Genomic DNA, 19,830 nt, shown 5'->3' on the forward strand with positions numbered 1-19,830 from the left:
ACATTTCAGTGCTATTAAGTACATTCACATTGTTGTGCAAGATATATATATACTTTAACTTTTACTTAGTTCAAAATATTTTTAAATTTCTCTTGAGACTTCTTAATCTATGTGTTATTTAGAAGTGTGTTGGGTATTTTTCAAATATTTCCAATTACCCAACTATCTTTCAGCTATTGGTTCAGTTTAATTCTGGTGTGGTCTAAAAATATACTTTCTATTAGTTCTCTTCTTTTACATTTATTCAGGTGTGTTTTATGTCCCAGATTGTGTTCTATCTTGGTGACTGTTCCATGTGCTCTTCTGCTGTTGGATGGAATGTTCTATAAATATAAATTAGATCAACTTAGTTGATAGTGCTGTTCAAGTCATCTGTATCCTTACTGATTTTTCTGCCTGCTTAATCAGTTACTGAGAGAAGGATGTTGAAGCCTCAACTATAAATATAAATATATAGTGGGTTTGTCTATTTCTCCTTTAGTTTTTGCCTTGTATTAATGAAGTTAATATTTTTAGTTCTTGCAATTGGATGTATGATCAATTTTGAGTTAATTTTTATATGTGATATGAGAGATTGAGGCTCATGTTTTTGCCATATGGATTTTCAGTTGTTCCAGCACAGTTTGTTGGAAAGACCGTACTTTGTCTACCTCATTGTCTTTGCATTTTTGTTGGGATTTTAAGAAAGCCATCCAGGTGATCTGATGGGTGTCAATTAGGAATTGTTGGCCTTTTGATGAGCTTAGAAGTGTCTTTGATAGTATCTTTGATTTGAGGTTGATTGAACCTATGGGAATAAGTTTCAATCAAATAAGCCACTTGTGGCTGCTTGTGGGAAAAAGGATGGGAAATATAGAAACCTTGGTTGTAAAAACCAGCTTCATCTATAGTTAACATCTTACCCATTCTTTATTATAATGTGTTTCTGAAGAATCCAAATCAAATAGCCTACTTATTTAAATGATGAAATAGCAGAGTTCCTGCTGAAGTGTTGTTTTTCCCCAATCTGTGATTAGTCTCCTGAGAGCCTTGGAGACTTCTCTAGGGTATATTTGAGGTGTGAAATCACAGAAGCCAGTGAAGGTAGTACTGTAGTAAACTGCCAGATATAACACATTTCTAGGTGGCTGTCACTCCTTTCCCCAAGACTAACCTTATCAGAAATGTTGAGGGGTCTGAAAAAAGAAAAGGGTTTTTTTTGAATGTTGCCTGGCTTCCTCTGGGGTGATTTGAAAAAAAAAAAGGAATTTTATATAGTCATGTCATGTTTTTAGGTTATAAATTCAGAGGTGAGGACATTTCAGTTTAAAAGAAGATGATTTTTGTTTAGTTTTACTACATAAGGAATCATAAGCAGTGCTTTAATTATTTAAGAAGAAAATACTACAATGGTATTGGGAGGCTGTTTTTATAGCATCCGAGCCACATAAACCTAGATACAATAAATCTTCACTCAGCCCTACATGATGAGGGATGTGGGTAAAATATGTAATTGATACTAGGGAAGGCATCCTAAAGGAGAGAAAATTTGGGCTGAGGGTTGAAGTTATTGGTGTCATGCATCTGTATCAAGCCTCTGTACCTTCTGCTGAGAAGAAAACAAATCCAACCCTCAGGGAATTGGAACACAAATCTGTCACATAGAAAATGGGCAGGAAGTTAGAGATATAAATGTGATCAGAAAGACTAAATAAGGATAGTGCTATTTCTTGTGTTTCCGTAGTGCCGCCACATAATTATATATGTTCTTAGCAATAACCCTGAGATGGGTAAGGCATGATTACTGTTCCTACCTTACAGATGAAAAAGCTGACATTCAGAGAGATTAAGTGATAATAGTTTTGGTGGTGGTGGTGGCAGCTGCCTTTTATTGAATGTTTATTCAGGTATACATCCAACAAATACTGAGTACCACTATGTGCCAGGTCCTGTTCTAGGCTTTGGAGATAAAGCAGTTGACAAAGCAGACAAAAAAAATCTGTTCCCTCATGGAGCTTACATTCCAGTAGGAGAAGGCAGACAATAGACAGGACAAATAAGTAAAGTATATAATGTATTAGATGTGTTTTCTTCATAAGTCCTATGGAGAAAAATGAAATGCGAGAGTGATTTAAATTTTAATTAGGGTGATGTGGAGGGTTTTGAAGAGAGGGGTGACATGACTGGCTGAAGTTCACAGGATTACTGTAGCTGCTGTATTGAGAATAGACTGACTTACATATTGGGGATAGAATTAGGTCTGCATATACATTCTCAAGTCATCTTTACAATGATCCAGTAGGGTAGGTAGTAAGTCTCAGAGATATTAATAAATGTGCCTAAGATCACAAAGCTAGTACGTGCCAACTCCTCTATTGAAATGTGTTTGGATTTTGTAATCTTGCACTTAGACTAGCATTCCTGTTTCTGTTAGGAGATAGGAGGCTAAAATGTGTAAAGGGGCCATGTTCCTTATATTTGTCTGAGATAACAGTGAATGAAAATTTGGATTAAAAAATCAGTAAATTATTAATATCTGCACAAAGGAAAACAGATTTGGTAAATAAAATTTATGTGAGCCCATTGATTTGGACCGAGTTTCTACACTAGACCCTAATAGACCAAACCAAAATGGAGTCACTCATGCTACATGCCGCATAATTAAGCTAAAACTTGAAACACAAACCAACAGGAAATCCCCAAATGGGCCAGTTTTCTAGGAAAAAGCAAAACAAAACAGGAGATTTGCAGCAGCCAATCGGAAGGGGCCCAGTCAACCTGGCCAGCATAAGGAACTCACTTCTGCTTAAACTCATACAAGGAAAAGTAACCAGAGGATAACCAGTCTGCTCTTTGTACTGGGCTGTTTCTCTTTTCCTGCTGCAGCTGCCTTATAAAAAGCCAATTGTCCTGCCACACGCAGTGGAGCTCCATTCTATTTTGTAGAGCGAATATTATGTTGCCTAGTTCATGAATCGTGAATAAAAGCCTAGTTCATGAATCGTGAATAAATATTTAAAACTATTTGTGTAAATTTTATTATTTAATAGGTCTTTATTGTTCAGAAACTGTATGTGTAGTCCTTAACAGCACAAACTCTGGAGCTGAACTGTGGGAATTCAAATTCCAGTTCTCATGCTTAATAACTGTGTAACTTTAGGCAAATTATTTGACTTTTCTTTGTCTTAGTTTCCTCATCTATAAACAGGAATAATATACAGAACTGAATACATGCTTACTATACAATCAGCAGTTGTGCTACTTGGTATTTACTCAGATGAGCAGAAAACTTAGGTCTCTACAGAAATCTGCACATGAATGTGTATAGCGGTTTTATTCATCATCGCTTAAACTTGGAAGCAACCAAGATGTGCTTCAATAGGTGAGTGGATAAATAAACTGTGATGTATCTAGACTATGGAATATTATTCAGTGCTAAAAAGAAACAAGCTATTAAGCCATGAAAAGATATGGAGGAACCTTAAATGAACATTATCCAGTGAAAGAAATCAATCTGAGAAGGCTACCTACTGTGTGATTCCAACCCTGTGACATTCTGGAAAAGACAAAACCATGGAGACAGGAAAAAGATCAGTGGTTCCAACGTGGCACATGTACACCTATCTGTCAAACCTGCACATTGTGCACATGAACCCTAGAACTTAAAGTATATAAAAAAAACAAAAAATCAGTGGTTCCCAGGGTTTCAAGGAGAGGGAGAGATTAATAGTTGGAGCACAGAAGATTTTTGGAGCAGTGAAACCACTCTGCATGATACTATAGTATCATTATACCTTTTCTAAACCCACAGAATGCACAACACAGAGTGAGCCCTAATGTTAGCTATGGACTTTGGGTGATAATTATGTGTCAGTGTAAGTTGATTGTAACAAACTTACCACTCTGTGGGGGAGTCTGTTAGGGGATGGGTATATGGGAAGCCTCTGTACCTTCTGTTCAATTTTGTTGTAAACCCAAAACTGCTCTAAAAAACAAAGTCTATTTTAAAAACAAATGGGAATACTAGTGGTACTCAGTAATGTGTGTTGAGGATTAGATGAGCTAAGATTATATAAAGCACTTGGAACAGTACCTGGCATGGTACTGTGCTTATGTGATTTAGTTATTATTATTATATTATTAATGAGCATAAAAATATTTATGTGGCTTTTATAGGTTCACTCATGTAGTTGGGCTTCCACTCCTCTTTTTTGCTATGTAAGCTTAAGTTTTTCAACCTCAAATTCTTCTTCTACAATTGCTGTCTAGAATCTAATCACATTGACAATATTTATTTATTTAAGTGTGAGCAGAGGGCCTCCTACGTCAGAATGACCTAGAGTGTGAATTGATAATACAGATTATTGCACTCCAGATTTGCATTTCCACAAGCACCCTGCGTAATCCTGGTGCATTCCCGAGTTAGAGAGCTAGTGCTGTGAGAGTCTGGGAAGGATTATACCACTTCTGACCTCCCAGGGACTGCTTAATGTAGTTCCCCACAAATTTGTCCAAAAAATACACATGTAGATTTTGGCAGAACACCATGTGTCTGAGAAATAGAAAGGAAAGTAGTGACCTAAGAATTCTTCATTCCATCTCAGAACCTAGTCTCCTGTGTGAAATGACTTTTATGAAGTAGGACATTCTTTGTGTTCTACTGTTCTTAACAGTATGAGTAATAGTCCGTTCCTGCACTTACGTTTTAAGTATTCAGTACTAATTAGTGAGTGTGTGGCTAATTCTAAACAGTTGAGTCATTTGAGTGCTTTTAGGGATAAAAGGAAACTGTAGGACTGAGTGAGAAAAATATCTGTCATTGACAACAGGAAATAGAAATAAATAATGTGCGATTTTGCAGTGAAATGACAGGGTTATTATTCAAACCCTTTTCTCCTGATTCTACAGCCGGGCATATGATATAAGTTCAGTTGTGAATGAAAATAATGTTTTTTAAGTCAAAGGAGCTTAGCCATTACTAACATTTTGTTTCTTTTTTGTTTTTGAGGCTAGAGTGCAGTGACACGATTACAGCTCACCGAGGTTGCAGCCTCAACCTCCTAGGTTCAGGTAATCCTCCCACCTCAGCCTCCCAAGTAGCTGGGACTACAGACATGTGCTACCATGCCTGGCTAATTTTTTATTTTTATTTTTTTGTAGAGACAGGGTTTTGCCATCTTGCCCAGACTGGTTTTGAACTCCTGGGCTCAAACGATCTGCCCACCTCAGCTTCCCAAAGTTCTGGGATTACAGGTATGAACCACTGCATGCAGCCCATTACTAACTATTAACAGGAGTGTCGGACAGGTATGAATAGAATCCTTTACAAATTCTTATAAAGATAGGAGGGAGATGAAGTGAGTACAGACTAAGAAGGGAAAAAGCAAAAAGATATTGCAGATACTGGTTTGCAAAGTAAGATAACAAATATTTATTGAATACTTAAAAGCCAGGTGTTGTGGTAGGAACACACACACACACACCCCTTTCTTCATCCTCACAACAACCAAGAAGAGTAAATATTATAGTCCTCATTTTATAGAAGAAATTGAAGCTCAGAATGGTTCATATAGCTGACAGTGAACAGAGTCAAGACTTAAACACAGAACTTCTGATTCTAAAATATAGTTTAACATACTTGAAATATAATTTTTGATCAGCAGTTATATACAGTTGGACTATAAATGAATGTTTTTATGCATAGGTAATGCATATTAGGCACTATTTCACAGTTCCCCTGGATTTGAGTTATTTGAAGATGGCCAGAGGGGATTTTCACTTCCAACCAAGATGAAATAAGAGAAATTAGATATTTATTAATACCCTTCTGCCTAAAACAACTAGAAAACTGGACAACATATATAAGAAAATGTCTTTTGGATTTTGGAAAGAAAGCAGCTGAGGACCTAGATCTCTGAGAGAAGAGAAACAAACACAGTGAGTTTACCATTGCACCAGCTGTCTCCCTGGGGGCAGTTTCCAGGCTTCAGTGCAGGGAGGGGGACTAAGACAGAGCTTTCCCAGAGGTGTGCAGAGAGCAGAGTTCAGTGTGGCCAAGGTGGCTAGAATTTGCAGAGTCAGGTCCTGGAGACGTGAGAGCAGCACAGGAAGGTGCAGAGGGCCCTCAAGGCTTTGCTGGCCCAAGGTGTTTGGTTGAGTACCGATCTGCACAAACTCCTCTTTGGAGTAGGAATCCAAAGATCTCAGAAGAAAAATATCTTCAGAAAGCAATTAGGTAGTATGATTATGATAGTATGATTAAGAAGCTGTGGTGAAGATATATATTACTTTAGTCAGTAAGAAAAAAACTATTGGGCCAGGTGCGGTGGCTCACACCTGTAATCCCGACACTTTGGGAGGCTGAGGCGGGCAGATCACTTGAAGTCAGAAGTTCAAGACCAGCCTAGCCAACATGGTGAAATCCCATCTCTACTGAAAAAAAAAATACAAAAATTAACCGGGTGTAGTGGCATGCACCTGTAATCCCAGCTACTCGGAGGGCTGAGGCAGGAGAATTGCTTGAACCTGGAGGTGGAAGTTGCAGTGAGCTGAGATTGTGCCATTGTACTCCAGCCTGGGGGACAGAGCAAGACTCTGTCTCAAAAAACAAACAAAAAAGCTATTAAAAACCTGGGACATTTTGGGAGGCCCAGGCGGGTGAATCACCTGAGTTCAGGAGTTCGAGACCAGCCTGGCCAACATGGCAAAACCCCATCTCTACAAAAATATTTTAAAAAAATTAGCTGGGCATGGTAGCACATGCCTGTAGTCCCAGCTACTCAGGAGGCTGAGGTAAGGAGAATCACTTGAACCCAGGAGGTAGAAGTTGCAGTGAGCCGAGATTGTGCTACTGTACTCCAGCCTGGGCAATAGAATGAGACTCTGTCTCACAAACAAACAAAAAACCCGGGAAAGTCTATATAAGAAACATACTGTCCAAATTTACAACAAAACAAAATATGCCTTTATTTTAAGCAACTGTTGGAGTGAAAGAAAAGAATCCATTTGACACTTATGCTTGCAATGTCTTACTTAAAGCGTCACATAGTTTGGTGATACAAGATGGTAAAAAAAAAGAATGTGTGCACAGATTATATGTGTATATGTATTATATATGATAGTGATAACAATTGTATTTTGTCTCACATTTAGAATAAGCCTACAGACAAAGCTTGAGAAAATTATAGATTAACTGAAATTTAAAAGTTAAAAATCTTCATATAAAAATGGTATGGTTGGCAGAACTTGAAAGTGGAGGGGAAAATAAAGTGGACAGTAGTGTAAGTTAACTAATTTACATAGAGGGAATCAAGATACTGTTTAAAATTGATAGAACAAGAGATTGGTTAGAGGATATTCACGTTTAAAATTTACAAAGGTAATCAGAATTTAAAATTACAGAGATAATCAGAAGACAAATATTTTGATGTATTAAATAGGGGAAGGTTTGGCATGATGGAAAGTATGGTAAATGAGGCAGTTTCCTCATCTTTAAATCAGGAATTCAGTAGTATGGTTTAAAGACGGTAGCATAAGAACCGGAGGTCTAAGTATAGTGATTATTACCTCCAGCCCCAGAATAATTAAAGTGAGAGTTTAAATGGTTTACTTCTGTGGGATAAAACTTGACTTGGGGAGATAGAAGGTGGAGACTTTTATTTTTCATTCTATACCATTTATTCACTTTAAACTTTCATATATGTTTAATTATCCCTAATGAATATCTTTTTTAGCATCAAAATATATGGACCAGCTTTATTCTTTGACTGTTGTATCCTGATGTGTCTTGAGATTGCTGAAAATGCTAATGTGATAATAAGCCACATAAACTTTTCAGATAAGGAAGGTGACTGGTTTTGTTTTGATTTTTGATGATTATTCCACATCTGGGGACTAGACTTCAGTTCTGGGCACTAGAATATCAATAACTATGGAGTGTATATATAGAAAAGAGCATCCAAGCTGATGAGGAGGTCTAGAAACATTACTTATGACAAAAGGTAAAGGGAACTGCTGATGTATCATCTGGGAAGCTATATATCAGAAGTGTGGGGAGCATGATCACTAGCTTTAGAGATATGGAAGAAAGGGTATATTGTTCTGTGTAAGCAGAAATAGGACCAGTGGGTAGAGATTATAGAGTGGTAATATTATAAAAAGCTTTCTGGCTACCAGAGCTGTGTAATGATGTCACTGTTACTGTTTAGACAAAGATATTGTGGAGAGTGTGCACACATTTGGTTAGGATTCTCTGAAGGAACTTCTGAGGTTCCTTACAACTTAGAGATTCTGAAGGATTAGTTAGAAATAAGTCTTTAAAGTAGTCCATAATTGTAACCCAGAAGAGTACAATTAACTCAACATATACTTTTTAGTCATTGTGTTAGTCTGTTCTCCCGCTGCTATAAAGGAATACCAGAGACTGAGTAATTTATAAAGAAAAGAGGTTTAATTGGCTCACGGTTCTGCAGGTGTACAGGAAGCATGGCAGCATCAGCTTCTGGGGAAGCCTCAGGGAGCTTTTACTCATGGCAGAAGGCAAAGCAAGAGCAGGCATCTTACATGACACAAGCAGGAGGAAGGCAGGGGGAGGTGCTACACACTTTTAAGCAGCTGAATCCCCTGAGAACTCACTCACTATACAGTACCAAAGGGGGATCATGCTAAACCATTTATGAGAACTCTGCCCCCACCCATGATCCAGTTACCTCCCACCAGGCCCCACCTTCAACATTGGGGATTACAATTCCACATGAGAGTTCAGTGGAGACACAGATCCAAACCATACAATTCCACTTCTGGCCCCTCCAAATCTCATGTCCTTCTCATGTTGCAAAATACACTTATGCCTTTCCAATGGTACCCCAAAGTCTTTACTCATTCCAGCACTAACTCAAAAGTCCAAAGTCTTATCAGAGACAAGGCTAGTACCTTCCACCTATGAGCCTGTAAAATCAAAACCAGATTAGTTACTTCTAAGATACAATGGGGATATAGGCATGGGATAAATACTCCCATTCCGAAAAGGAGAAATCAGCCAAAAGAAAGGGGCTACAAGCTCCATGCAAGTCTGAGTCCCAGCAGAGCACTCATTCAACCTTAAAACTCCAAAATACTCCATGGGAACACTGATGCAAAGGGTGGGCTCCCAAGGCCTTGGGCAGCTCGGCTCCTGTAGCTTTGCAGGGTTCATCTCTTAAGGCTGCTCTCATGGGCTGGCATTGAGTGCCTATGGCTTTTCCAGACACAGGGTGCAAGCTACTGGAGACTCTCTCATTCCAGGGTCTGGAGGACAGTAGTCTTCTTCTCACAGCTGCACTAGGCAGTGCCCCAGTGGGGACTCTGTGTGGGGGGTCCAACCCCACATTTCCCCTCTGTGCTGCCCTGATAGAGGTGCTCCATGAGGGCTCTGCCCCTGCAGCAGGCTTCGGCCTGGACATTCAGGTTTTTCCATGTATCCTCTGAAATCTAGGTGGAGGTTCCCAAGCTTCAGCTCTTGCATTCTGTGCACCTGCAGGCTTAACACCACATGGGAGACACCAAGGCTTACAGCCTGCACCCTCTTAAGCAGTGTCCTCAACTGTACTTGGGCCCATTTTAGCTACAACTGGAGCTGCTGGGGTGCAGGGAGCAGTGTCCTGGGGCTGCACAGGGCAGCAGGGCCCTGGGCATAGCCCACAGAACCATCCTTTCCTCTTAGGCCTCTGAGCCTGTGTTGGGAGGGGCTACCTGGAAGGTCTCTGAAATGCCTTCAAGGCGTTTTTCCCATTGTCTTGGCTATCAGCACTTGCCTTCCTTTTCGTTGTGCAAATTTCTGCAGCCTGCTTGAATTGCTCTCCTGTAAATGGACTTTTCTTTTCTACCACATGGCCAGGCTGCAAATTTTCCAAACTTCTATGCTCTGCTTCCCTTTTAAATATAAGTTCTAGTTTCAGATCATGTCTTTGCTCATGCATATGAGCATAGGCTTTTAGAAGCAGCCGGGTGACTTCTTGAATGCTTTGCTGCTTAGAAATTTCTTCCACTAGATACCCTAAATTCTCTCTCAAGTTCAAAGTTCCACAGATACCTAGGGCAGGGGCACAATCCAGCCATGCTCTTTGCCAAGGTTTAACAAAAGTGACCGTTGCTCCAGTTCCCAGTAAATTCCCCATTTCCATCTGAGACCTCCTCAGCCTGGCCTTCACTTTCCATATCACTATCAGCATTTTAGTTACAACCATTCAACAAGTCTCTAGGAAGTTCCAAATTTTCCCTCATCTTCCAGTCTTCTGACCCCTTCCCACTCTTCCAACCTCTGCCCATTACCCAGTTCCAAATCTGCCTCCACATTTTCAAGTATCTTCATTAGTCCATTCTTGCATTGCTATAAAGAAATACATGAAACTGGGTAATTTCTAAAGAAAAGAGGTCTGATTGTCTCGTGGTTCTGCAGGCTGTGCAGGAAGCATGGCAGCATCTGCTTTTGGGGAGGCCTCATGGTGGAAGGCAAAGTGGGAGCAGGAGCAGGAGGAAGGGCAGTGAGGTGCTACACACTTTTAAACAACCAGATATCATGAGAACTCTACCACAACATCAAGGAGATGATGCAAAACCATTCATGAAGGATCCATCCTCATGATCCAGTCACCTCCCACAGGCCCCACTTCCAACATTGGGGAACACAATTTGACATGAGATTTGGGTGGGGACACAGATCCAAACCATATTAGACATGTTTTCGGTAGGCTTTAGGATGCAGAGATAAATAAGAGGTGAATAGACTCAAGGAACTCAGTCTAGTATGGTCCATTTCAGTTTGACAGTTGTGTCATGAGGGTACCTATACTGACTTTTCCATTCTCTAGAGACATAAAGGTGAACCAGTCATAACTCATCCTCATGACCCCATGGTCTACAGGGGAGACTGTCAGGTATACATGTTTCATTACATTACAGCTGAAGAGCAAAGAGTGAGGGCAGGGAAAGCTTCACAAAAAAAGTGATAACTGGTCCAAATTTGTCACCAGCATGCTCAGTCACTCTCCATGCTGTATCATGTGGGACAAGGCAGGACCTTCTCTGGGACATGGTTCATAACTTCTTATATACAAAATAACCAAGGCTAGCGTCCCAGCTGCTCCAAAATTCCATGATTCTAATATGGTGATAATTGTTTTTCTCATCAAAATGTTTTAAGAAAATAGTCCAAATTTTAAAATATGGTAAAAAATGTTTTATCTAAGTCTAATCTTAATGGATATCCTTTCAAATTAAGTTTTTGCCAATGAATTTCCTGGAACAACTTGTTCCATTAGTCCCTTTACTTAATGTCTTTATGTAACGTTCATTTGAAATACTATGCACATTATAAAATTTTGCATTAATTAGTATGATACCCAGTGTGTGACATTATTAATATTTCAGGAAGCATTCTTTTTAATTTCACTTTGGATCACCCCTGTGATTTTAATTCCTGTATTTCTTTTGAAGGGAAACAGCTTTATCAAATAGGATTTTAGATTTTAAATTTTGTACTTTTTGAGCATATAAAGATTGCTTTTAGAAGTAAAATTTTAGTGAACTTGAAATTCTCAAAGAATCACTGAGATTTGAGAAGTGACTTTTTTCTCAGAGGAATGATCCAGTGCACCAAAGAAAAATATTAATTAGGGCTGGATTTAATTACCATTGTAGATTTATTGGTGCAAGAATTTCAACAAGTTTTTATTGCCTTTAAATAAAATTCATAGCCATTTAATAAGCTAATAAAAGTATAATATTTGACCTCCCAGTAATAGATGTTCAAACCATAAACATGGTTTTGCCAAGAAAATTATTAAAATCATTATTTAGAAAAAACTTTTGAATCGTGTTATTTTCTCTTGTATCACAGTCAACTCCATAAACTTTTCTGGGTTATGTGCTTGCATTTTATGGAAATAGTTTTGTCATTTATAAAATTCCACAACTGAGTTTTGTTTTCATCAATATTTACATTGAGGTACACTTAGAAACTACAAAGTTGAATTACACAGTTGTTTATCTGGAAGCTCAAAAATGTTGAGATCATCTTTATTAGAATTTCTTTCATTCGCAGCTGTGTACTAATTGAAAAAACTGAACTGGAAGCTGAAAGATGGGATTAACTACCACCCTACTACTTAGTGTGTGTTAATCCTACTGACATGACTTCTACCCCTTTAAAATAGGGGATGATAGCTACTTCGTAGAGTTCTTGTTAGAAAAAAGTGACTTAATATTGGTGTCTGGCACATATAAAGAACTTAATAAATATGATAATTTTTGGTTTTTTGACATCTAAGAAGATTTAATTAACTTTCCTCAATGGAAACTGTATCATTTGCGCAATATAGTAATCTCTTAGCCATGAAATTTAGCATGTGTAATTAATGTAAAAATTATTGAGGTATTTTACATTGTATTTTTTGTGTTAAATTTTCAGCATCTTGTGTGTATTTTACACTTAACAGCACATCTCAACCTGACTAGCCATATTTCAAGTATGTGCCACTGGGCCAATGACTGCAGCATTGGATAACAAAGGTCTAGCCATATTTTGGGTGATTAATAAATGACTATCCCAAGGCAAACTTTCAAAAAGTAATTTTTTTTTCCAACAGACTACCATGGCTGCAGGAGTCTTGCCTCAGAATGAACAACCATATTCTACCTTGGTGAATAACAGTGAGTGTGTTGCAAACATGAAAGGTAATGTCTCTTTAATACACTTTTTGTCTCTCTGTGCAAGCTGGCGTTTAATGAAAGTAGCTATATGAATGGACACAAAACAAAAGGCTCTCTTCTTCATATTCGAATCCCAAGTTGCAGGTATTACTTACTACCTTACCATCTTGGCCTGTTAGAATTCCTTTTCAAAATCCTGAATAATGGCCTTGGCCTTTTAAGAAGGAGTATTGCAAACAGTGTTTGTCTCCTGCATAATTATCATCAGCTGAGATTATGCATTTGTTCCTATCATCAAAGGCCTACTTATGAATCAAACTTTAATTTTGTTCTCCTTTCATTAGTTGTAAGTGCCACTTAGCACATCCAGAAGCACTCCAGCCCTACTTCTCCCAATGTGTTTTCTCCCATGCCGTTTTGCTTTTTATATGACACCCCAGTCAAGGACAGGTATCGTGACTTGAACTCTTACTACCACCTTTGCCCTTTACTCTTCCTGACCATCACAAGCTCTGAGCTGGGAGCCTCCCTGCTTCTGCTTTGATATTGCTGGTCTTGCTGCCACCACCGGCAGTTAGCCAAGGGAGATGTTAAGTAATTTCTCTTGGCAGTACCACTTGTAGTATTTTCTAACTGCCCCCTTGGGGCTTTGCCCACATTCACTTTAGTCCAACTGTATAGAGAACTTTGAAGGATTTCTCCCCTAAGTATGGATTAGATGATAGGAAGAAGAGTAAAGGAGTAAGGGTCTAACTAAAGGTATTGAGTTCAACACTTGATAGGAACAAGTCAGTTCTGTTGTGTTCTTGCTGGAATCTGACCACTCCACCAGGGGGCGTTCTCTCTCATCAAGAAAACCATTGTTTCCCACTTCTCATTACTACTACTAGTTACTACTGGTAACTACCATTTGTGGACAGCTTCTAGGTGCCAGACTTAATGTGTTAGTTTCCCTGGTCTTAGAAAGAAGTACTGTCTAAAACAAACGCAAGAATGATGTCTAGTGGCTGCTTCCCTTCTAGAATAATGTTTCTTTCCCCCTGAGTAACTCTTCAGCTAACAAGTCTGAGTCAGACGAACCTTTTTCCCTTTTCTTTCTTCTGTTATAAATGTTACCTCTTAGTTGGTGTTTCTCAATGGCAATTCTGTTGGCTTTGGGGGTGGGACAACTCTTTGTTGTACTGGAGAGCTCTGAGCACCTAAGACATATAGCATCTCTGACCCCTCCCACTAAATCCAGTAGCATCCCCAGGTTCCAGTGACAATGAAAAAACCCGGCATATTTCCAAACACCTCCAGGAAGGTTGTACCACCTCTATTGTGATCCACTAGGTATGCTGATTTTTACCTTTCCAAAAAACATTTTTTAATTAAAATTTTCCTCTTAGTATAAATGCAGCTAATTTTTAATTAGGAAAAAATCTAGACAAATAACATCTGCTTTATAGCTAATTTTATTAAAGCATATTTCATCTATAAAGATAGTTATACTTTATTATGTTTGTAGATGGGAAGTATTTTTTAAAATGTGATATAATGATTCATGGGAAAATTTAATTGGGGGGATACATAAATAAAGTATTTATTTTTAAAGGAAAACAGAAAACTTATCAAGAAGTAACTGTGGAGTGAGACAGACCTAGAGTTAAATCTTGATTCTACTACTTAAAAAAAAAATTATTTTTTTTAATTTTTGAGATGGAGTCTCACTCTGTTGCCTAGGCTGGAGGGCAGTGATACAATCTTGGCTCACTGCAGCCTCCGCCTCTCAGGTTCAAGAGATTCTCCTGTCTCAGCCTCCTGAGTAGCTGGGATCACAGGTGCATGCCACCACGCCCGGCTCATTTTTGTATTTTTAATAGAGATGGGGTTTCACCATGTTGGCCAGGCTGGTTTTGAACTCCTGACCTCAAATGACCCGCCTGCCTCAGCCTCCCAAACTGCTGCGATTACAGAAGTGAACCACCATGCCCGGCCTTAAAAAAATTAAAAAATAAAAAATAAAAAAACTTTTATTACAGAAAATTTCAAACACAAAAGTATACAGAATAAAATAAAGATCCCCATATTTGTATCATCCCCCATGTATGCATCATCCCTCAAATATGTACCATAACCCAGCTTTAACAATCTCAGCCACTCACTTCTCTCACTTAGTTCCCTGCATCCGTATTACTTTGAAGCAAACTCAAGGCATCGCGTCATTTTGTTAAATAACCACATCGTTGGCTGGGCACAGTAGCTCACACCTGTAATCTCAGCACTTTGGGAGGCTGAGGTGGGTGGATCATAAGATCAGGAGTTCGAGACCAGCCTGGCCAATATGGTGAAACCCCATCTCTACTAAAAATACAAAAAAATTAGCCAAGCGTGGTGGCATATGCCTGTAATCCCAGCTACTCGAGACGCTGAGGCAGGAGAATTGCTTGAACCCGGGAGGTAGAGGTTGCAGGGAGCCAAGATCATGCCACTGCATTCCAGCCTGGGTGACACAGTGAGACTCCATCTCAAAAATAATAATAATAATAATAATAATAATAAACCACATTATTACTACCATACCTCAAATAATCAACAGTATTTACTTGATATCATCAAATATCTAAACAGTGTTCAATTTTCTAATTGTCTTATAGATATACCATAGCTATAATTATACATATATGTATCGTGTGTGTATAATTTGTTTGAATTGGGATCCAAAAAAAGTCAATACATTGTAATTGGTTGCTATTTAGCTTCAATCTCTTTTCCTTTTTGTCTCCCAGGCTGGAGTGCAGTGGCACCATCTCAGCTCCCTGTAACCTCTGCCTCCCAAGTTCAAGCAATTCTCATGTTTCAGCCTCCCGAGTAGCTGGGATTACAGGCATGCGCCACCATGCCTGGCTAATTTTTGTTTTCTTAGTAGAGACAGGGTTTAGCCATGTTGGCCAGGCTGGTCTCAAACTCCTGGCCTCAAGTGATCCACCTACCACAGCCTCTGAAAATGTTAGGATTACAGGTGTGAGCTACCGTGCCTGGCTTTCAGTCTCTTTTAAACTTGGGCTTCCCTCTGTCTCTTTTTCCTTACAGTTTATTTGTTGGAGAAAACAGGTTTTTTTGCTGTGTGGAGTTTGCCACAACCTGTATTTTGCTGATAATATCGACATGATATTTTCTATAAATTGGTAGATAGATGTAGAGTCTAGTCAGATTTTTTTTAATTAGCAAGACTGTTTCATGGGCAGTGCTATATTCCTCCCTCAGGATGCCCAAGCTGTATGATTGTCTTGCTTTTTGTGATGTTAATTTTTTTATTTTGAAATAATTTCAAACTTACAGTAAAGGTACAAGAAAAGCACACAAAAGAACTCCTACATTCTTTTCACCCAGAGACCCCCATTCAAGTTTTGTCAGCAGTCCCAATAATATCCTTTAATAGGAAAATGATTCTGGTAACGTTTTTTAAATCCCTTTCAAAGGCCCTAGTCACTCCTTTCTTGACCTTTATGACCTTAACATTTTTTAAGATTATAGACTATTTTTTTTTTGTAACATGTTCCTCAATTTGGGTTTGTCTGCTGTTTCCTCATGATAAGACTGAGATTCTGCATTTTTGGTAGAAGGGTCACAGATAATACAAGACGTCGTTTTGCCCCGTCATTGGTTATGTTTAGTTTGATCACATCAGTAAAGTGATGTCTGCCAAAGTTTATCCATTGTAAATTATTCTTTCTCCCCTCATAGTTAATATTTTAAGGAGAGATGCTTTCAGACTACGTAAATATCCTGTTCCACATCCAACTTTTACCTAGCAGTTTTAGCATCTATTGCTGTTTCTTGCCTGAATTAATTATTACTGTGATGGATAACTGGAGATTTTCTCCCCCTGCCCAGCCCTCTGATAACTGGAGATTTTCTGATTTCATTATTCCTTCTGTCTTTATTAGTTAGCATTCTAGTGTAAGGAAGAATTTCCTATTATTTGTTCAATTTTTTATTTATTTAGCGTGGATTCCTATTTTGTTCAGTGGATTGTAATCCTTTACTATGATTTATTTGGATGCTTCAGTTTCCCCGTATTTGGACAGTAAGAACCCCTTCAAGCTGTTTACAATGTCCATTTTATATGTCCCCACCATTCCTATATTCCTCACTTTCTGGCACAGCAAGATCTTCCAGCTCATTTTATTCTTTTCTTGCCCTGGCCCGGAAATCAGCCATTTCTTCAAGGAGCCTTGGTTCTTTTTAGTAGGAAATATAACCAAGATCTGGTATGCTCACTACTACTGGAATATCATGATTCCCAACCCCTTTTAGGGGACAAAGCTGGGAAATATGTGTTCATACATATACATATGTACCTGTCCATTTTTATGTGTACAGTCATCCCTCCTTGTACACAGGGGATTGGTTCCAGGACCCTCCCAATCCTGGTATACCAAATCCATGCATACTCAAGTCTCACAGTCTCCTCTGTGGTACCCACCCATGCTAAAGGGTTTTGCATCTTGCATATACTGTATTTTCAGTACCTTTTGGTTGATAAAAATCTGCATATAAGTGGACCAGCTCAGTTAAAACTTGTATTCAAGAGTCAACTGTATATTTATTTCTGTTTCTGTCTATATATATTGAAAACCACAAGTTCACTTTGGTATTTCCAATTCTTTTTTTTTTTTGGACAGTCTCACTCTGTTGCCCAGGGTGGAGTGCAGTGGTGCGATCTCTGCTCACTGTAACCTCCGCCTCCTGTGTTTAAGCAATTCTCCTGCCTCAGCCTCCCAAGTAGCTTGGATTACAGGCACCCGCCACTGCGCCCAGCTAATTTTTTTTAGTAGAGACGGGGTTTCACCATGTTGGCCAGGCTGGTCTTGAACTCCTGACCTCAAGTAATCTGCCTGCTTTGACCTCTCAAAGTACTGGGATTATAGGCATGAGCCACCATGCCCGGCCAATACTTTCTTTTTTTTTTTTTTTTGAGACAGAGTCTCGCTCTGTCGCCCAGGCTGGAGTGCAATGGTGCAGTCTCGGCTCATTGCAACCTCCGCCTCCCGGTTTACGCCATTCTCCTGCCTCAGCCTCCCGAGTAGCTGGGACTACAGGCACCCGCCACCACGCCCGGCTAATTTTTTGTATTTCTAGTAGAGATGGGGTTTCACCGGTTAGCCAGGATGGTCTGGATCTCCTGACCTCGTGATCTGCCTGCCTCTGCCTCCCAAAGTGCTGGGATTACAGGCATGAGCCACCACGCCCAGCCAATACTTTCAATTCTAATCCATTATTACACCATCTTTATAGCTGTTCCCATTTATAATTATGTAAGAATGAGAAACCTGGCTCTTATTATCCCCAGTATGTTTGCTTATTTACTCAGCCCTCCTTTTCCTAACCAGTCTCTCAACCCTGCCAGGCCATCACCCAACTCAGCTGTATTTTCCACACAGGGCCTGTACCCTGCCAGGCCCCACAACGTATGCCATGCACCCTACTATTTGCCTGCCTTGTGTTGCCCTGACCTTTGCTAGATGACCCTTGCTTAGGCTTTATGTATGGCTGTTTCTCTTTGATTATATATACATTTTTAATTAAAATATTGAGATAATTGTACATTCACATGCAAATATAAGAAATAATACAGAGGACTCGTATTTACCCTTTATCCAGTTTCCACCAATAGTAGCAGCTTGAAAAACTATTGTGTAATAATAATATCACAGCCAGGTTATTGACATTGTTATGGTCAAAATACAGAACAGTTCCATCAACACAGGATCCCTCCTACTTCCTTTATAGTCAAACCCACCTACCCTCCTAACTCTGGCCTGTGGCAACCACTATCTGTTCCCCAGTTCTATAATTTTGTCATCGCAAGAACGTTATGTATATAAAATCATACAGTATGTAACCTTTTAGGAATGACTTTTTTCAGTCAGCCTAATTCCTTTGAGTTTCATCCAGGTTGTTGTGTGTACCAATAGTTGATTCCTTTTTATTGCTGAGTAGTATTCCGTGGTATGGATGTACCACAGTGTGTTTATCAGTTCATTCACTGAAGGGTATCTGGATTCTTCCCAGTTTGGGGCTATTATGAATAAAGCTGCTGTAAACATTCATGTACAGATTTTTGTGTGTAGATGAGTTTTTATTACTTTGGGATAAATACCCAAGAATTTACTTTCTAGGTCATATGATAGTTGCATGTTTGACTTTATATGAAACTGCCAAATTGTTTTCCAGAGTAATTGTACCATTTTACATTCCTACCAACAATGTACAAGTGATCAACTTTCTCTATATCCTCACCAGCATTAGGTTTTATCAGTATTTATTTTAGCCATTAGAGCAGTTCTATAGTGGTGTCTTTTGTGGTTTTAATTTGCATTTCCTTAATGGCTAATGATGATAACCTCTTTTCATGTGCTTATCTGCCATCTGTATATTCTCCTTTTACGTATCTGTGCATGTCTTTTATCCACTAATTGTTGTTTTTTTTACTGTTGAGTTTTAAGAGTTCTTTATATACTCTAGATACTAGATCTTGCTCTGATACGTGGTTTGCAGATACGTTCTCCCACTCTGTAACTTACCTTTCCATTTCTTCATATGATCTTTCTCTGAGAAAAAGTTTTTAATTTTCATGAAGTCCAATTATTCTTTTATGGATTACACTTTTGCTGTCAAGTCTTCAGAACTTTTCATCTATCCCGGTGCCCTGAAGCTATGTGAATGTGTTTGTAGATTCATTGTTGGGTTTCACTGATCTATATATCTGTCCATCCACCAATACCACCCTGTCATGAATACCGTAGTTATGTAATAGGCCTTAGTATTGGATAGAGTGATTCTTCCCACTTATCCTCTTTTTCAGGATCATCTTAGATAGGACCTGTGACTTTAAATAAGCTTATTTATGTCAGCAAAAAATATTACTGGGATTTTTATAAGAATTAAATTTGTAAATCAATTTGAGGAGATTGCCATCTTTACTTTGTTGCGTCTTCTAATTTATAATCACAATATGTTTCTCTTTTTTTATATCTTTGATTTATTTCATCAGAATTTTATAATTTTCAGCATATAGATTCATACATGTTTTAGGTTTATACTTAAGTATTTCATTTTCTTTGCGGTGATTTTAACTGGTATTGTGATTTTTTTGTTTGTTTGTTTTGAGATGGAGTT

The 19,830-nt window shown here is 38.7% G+C and overlaps 1 protein-coding gene across 3 annotated transcripts in view; it reads left to right on the forward strand.

Annotated features, from left to right (window-relative positions):
• Positions 1–19,830, forward strand: part of PTPDC1 (protein tyrosine phosphatase domain containing 1) — a 72,899-nt gene that overhangs the window by 21,336 nt on the left and 31,733 nt on the right. For 2 of the 3 annotated variants that reach the window (XM_054500489.1, XM_054500490.2), the window contains exon 2: positions 12,603–12,690. In XM_054500489.1, coding sequence (XP_054356464.1) covers positions 12,609–12,690 — 82 coding nt within the window. In that variant the 5' untranslated portion in view covers positions 12,603–12,608. Of the gene's footprint in view, positions 1–12,602; positions 12,691–19,830 lie in introns of those variants that run through there. The other variant, XM_063649688.1, reaches the window with a different exon arrangement.

This window comes from Pongo pygmaeus, chromosome 13 (genome assembly GCF_028885625.2).
Source record: "Pongo pygmaeus isolate AG05252 chromosome 13, NHGRI_mPonPyg2-v2.0_pri, whole genome shotgun sequence".
Lineage (NCBI taxonomy): Eukaryota > Metazoa > Chordata > Mammalia > Primates > Hominidae > Pongo > Pongo pygmaeus.